The sequence below is a fragment of the Vespula pensylvanica genome, chromosome 4 (genome assembly GCF_014466175.1).
Source record: "Vespula pensylvanica isolate Volc-1 chromosome 4, ASM1446617v1, whole genome shotgun sequence".
NCBI classification, from domain to species: Eukaryota; Metazoa; Arthropoda; class Insecta; order Hymenoptera; family Vespidae; genus Vespula; species Vespula pensylvanica.
Window position 1 is genome coordinate 5697743 of NC_057688.1, and position 3894 is coordinate 5701636.

Consider the following 3894-nt stretch of genomic DNA (forward strand, 5'->3'; position numbering starts at 1 on the left):
AATCATCGTTCAAATCGGGTGATGAGAAAACGAAGAATTTTACGTTTGACGGACAGACTTTTCTGCTTTCTTTGTCGAGTATTTCAGTGACTTTGGAACATTCAGGAGGAGAAGTTGACAAATCCATTGATGTTCTTTGTAAGTCAAAGATAGCTTCGAGTTGACCAAGAGAAGCGGCTTCTTCTAGCAAATTATTAACGTTTGTCGCTTTGCTCATGTCAACTTCTTCGCGAACGATCACAGTCGCTCCACTTTCACGCCATTTAAGTACACGGTTCTTATGATCTCTGATAGACTTATTAGAAGCTAACAATAATTTTCGAACCCCTTGCTCGATCATCCATTCGATCACCGCTTTGCCAAAAGTATTGAAACCGTCGACGATAAAGAAACATTTGTCATTAGAGAAAAAAAGACGAGGAACGAAACGAGAGCATTTCTTTAGTTCTTTTAAATTTATGAGAACCTAAAACAAAATATACTTCTAAATATATTGTCAAAAAAATTAAACCTATTAAGAAATAAACATTATAATATATTAATTACTTTCCCATAATGTTGACAAACTTCAATCTTTCTTTTCTGTGTTTTTTCCGGAAAATAAACTCTCCGAGAAATAAGAGGTTTTATGTTACCAGCATGTAGAGTTGTTCTCATCAAATCTTTTAATGTTTCTTTTATTTTCATTGGTAAACTCATTAAATCCTGTAAATTGCAGGTGTAAATATTAATGCCTTCTAAAAATGTAGCCATACCAAAACATCTATAATCAGTTGTTTTAGAATTAAAGACCAATGTCATATTTCTATGAGTTTTAAGAACATCTACAGAAGGTTCGAGATCGTCCAAGATCGAATAGCTTGCAACGATGAAATCCATACTTTTGCCATTCATAATATCGAGTAAAAGATGTTTATAGTTATCAACAGAAATGATATGAGAATCCGGTATACGTGGTCGAATCGACTGGATGACTCGTTTTTCGACTTCCGTTTCGTAAGTCGTATAGACATCAAATTTGTAGGATAAAGATAAATTAATAAGAGCTTGTCCTAGGTCGCTAGCACCAAAGTGTATCAGAATAGATTTGATTCTTTGAAACCAATATTTGTTTGAATGTAAAATAGTGAAAGCTGCCAAATAAGCTTGAGGAATCGTTGCAGCGTCTTCGAAGCTCAAAGAGTCTGGAATGACCCAAGTAAAATCTGGATCGGGGCAAATCTCATTACTCGTTGTTAAATTCCGAACAAGTCCCATTACTCTGCGACCTTTTTCGTCTGTTCCTGAATATTCTGTGATAGATATCTGAGAATCTAAACTGACGTCATTGTCCAACCAATGCTCGTAAATATTTAAATCGAATGCAGCATACTCTACTTTTACAGTACTTTTATTCTTCTCCTTGATCAATGGTAATTCTTCCATCAAGGTTAATGAACCTGATTTCTCAATATTAACTCGCCAACGCGACGAAGATGTAGATTTCTCAGATAATGGCATCCATCTGTACGTGCCCCATTCACTATCAGACGACAATACGTTCTGACGAAGGTTTAATTTCATCTGGTTTTGATAAAATGTACTTTCAAGCGAAAATTCCGGTGCTTTTGTATCTTGTAGATCGAAAATTTGAAGCTTCTTGTATCCTGACTCTTCTTTCAAAGCTCGAAGTGTTTCAAATATATCGTTTTCTGTAACAGTATTCATCAAAAAGATGACTTTGTCATATCTCGAATCTCTTAAACTTTTCTTCAGTTGATCAATACAATTGTCTTGACTTTTAATGACAATTGGTTTCTTTGCATTCTCAAGTTTTCGTAGAAGTAATATCGTACGACCAAAAGCTATGTTCTTTTTTAGAACGAGATTTAATCCTATATTTGTGAATGCGGTAATTACTCTATCTTGATCTTCCGTCTTTATAATTATCAATAGAAATGATTCTGTACTGACATTATTAATAATTTTTCTTATATCGTTAAAATGTGCGTTGTCGATGATCATCAAATTAAATTTTTCATCAAACGTTTGTTTTATTTTCTTCCTAGCAACGCATTGTATTTCGAAGCTATCTTTCGTCGCTTTCAAAGTCTTTTCAATACATCCTAAAATATTATCTTGATCGTGTTCTGATTCTTGTATTACCATTATCTTCCCTGTAGTATTTTCACAAATATTTTCCGAAAGTAATCCTAATACTACGTGACAAACATCAATTATATTCATCTCCGTTTCATCTACATTTGGAATTAATCGAACTTCCTTTGTTAATATTTCCAAATTTGCCTCTGTTAATACTACTTCCTGTAATTTAACACCACTCACAGCAATTCCTGGACAAGTTATTACGTTGATACATTTGTCGAATTTCATCGGTAATGCTAAAAAAAAAAGAAATAATCTGTAATGTACACATCGTTTTTCACCAAATCATAAGAAACTATAGATGAAATTTCAGATGACTCACAGTTCATTTTTTTTATATCTTCTGTGAATTGTCTCATATCGACGACGATCTTTTGTATTATATTCGGCATTAAAATCTTTCTACTGTTACTACTGAAAATATGCACTTGAAACAATCCTTCTAATAACAAAGGCCAATCTTCGTTCCATGTAAGTGTGCCGTTGGAACATGAAGAAGATAATCCTCTTATAATATTATAACATTCTCCATACTCGTAACCACGTACAAGTAGATCAGTATAAACATCTTCTTTCGTTATAATTTCACTTTGTTCTTGTAATGAACTAAGATCAGAAATTTCTCTATCTGTTGATTGTGTTGAACGTATAGTCCCAGATGCTATCATACTTCCATCTTTGGTTTTTACTTCGAAATTTCCCGAGCCTGAAAACGAATATTGCTTGTTAATTTATTAATGAAATAAATATATCTATCTGATATGTTTACCTTTGAACACCATAATGAATAACGTCAAATCACCATTCTTAGGTACTCTTAATAATACATCGTAAACATAAATGTTTTCGAATGCAAAAGATTCGACAATTTTATCTCCTATTATATCTAAATAGATATCCAGGACAAGCTTCAAGTATATGGCCATAGGTATTATCACAATATCTCCAATTCTAAAATCTTGTAAAAATTTGTATTTATCTGATTTTAAATCTAACACAAACGAACGTTCTGCATTAATTTGTTCTGTTTGCCTTACGTAGAAGTTCACGTACCTATCGAACACAAACCAAAAATTATTTTAACCATGCAAGTAGTAACAATCAATAGTGTACTAACCAATCCATGCTATGTTCCCATCGTACGAGAGATGAAATCGATGGAGTACCCTTAGAAACAGGATATGGAATTCGCGGGTAGAGGTTTCCTGGTTTAATGGGACATCCAAGATTATAAAGCTTTCCTAGCGTGGTTAAAACTAAAGTCGCATTGTCTTTATAATCACGCCTTGTTAATGCTAAATTAACGCAATCGCTGTGCAACGATTTCTTTAAAATACTCTGAAAAATAAAAAAGATGAGTTTTGCAGAAAAAATAAAAAATATTTAAATGATTTTCGATTCTAAACAAACCTGGAGAAGTCCGTGTGGTGAAATTTCAATGGTTATTGCATTTTTCGGTATGAATGTTAATACCTCCTCGAATAAAACTGGAGAAAGAAGATTATTGGTATGATATTCCGCCGACGATAGACGCGCTTTCACTAAATGCCATTCATTTTTCGGAATAGACGTGCATATCCAGCGTTTACTGCGATTTTTCGGTTGAAGAATAATCTTTTGCAAGTAATTCAACAACTTTGGACCAGCTGGTGCAATGTAACGACTATGATAAGCAATATTACTAGTTGGTACGATTTTAGCGAATATTCCTTTCTCCTAAAATGGGAATAAAGATCGTTAGTTTTACAT

The 3894-nt window shown here is 33.3% G+C and overlaps 1 protein-coding gene across 1 annotated transcript in view; it reads right to left on the reverse strand.

The window, feature by feature from the left end:
- LOC122628583 (fatty acid synthase-like) overlaps positions 1-3894 on the reverse strand; it is an 11777-nt gene that overhangs the window by 5430 nt on the left and 2453 nt on the right. The window contains exons 8-13 of the mRNA XM_043810999.1: positions 3556-3861; positions 3263-3483; positions 2915-3198; positions 2468-2851; positions 547-2381; positions 39-466 (exon numbers count right to left, since the gene is read on the reverse strand). Coding sequence (XP_043666934.1) covers positions 39-466; positions 547-2381; positions 2468-2851; positions 2915-3198; positions 3263-3483; positions 3556-3861 — 3458 coding nt within the window. The remainder of the gene's footprint in view (positions 1-38; positions 467-546; positions 2382-2467; positions 2852-2914; positions 3199-3262; positions 3484-3555; positions 3862-3894) is intronic.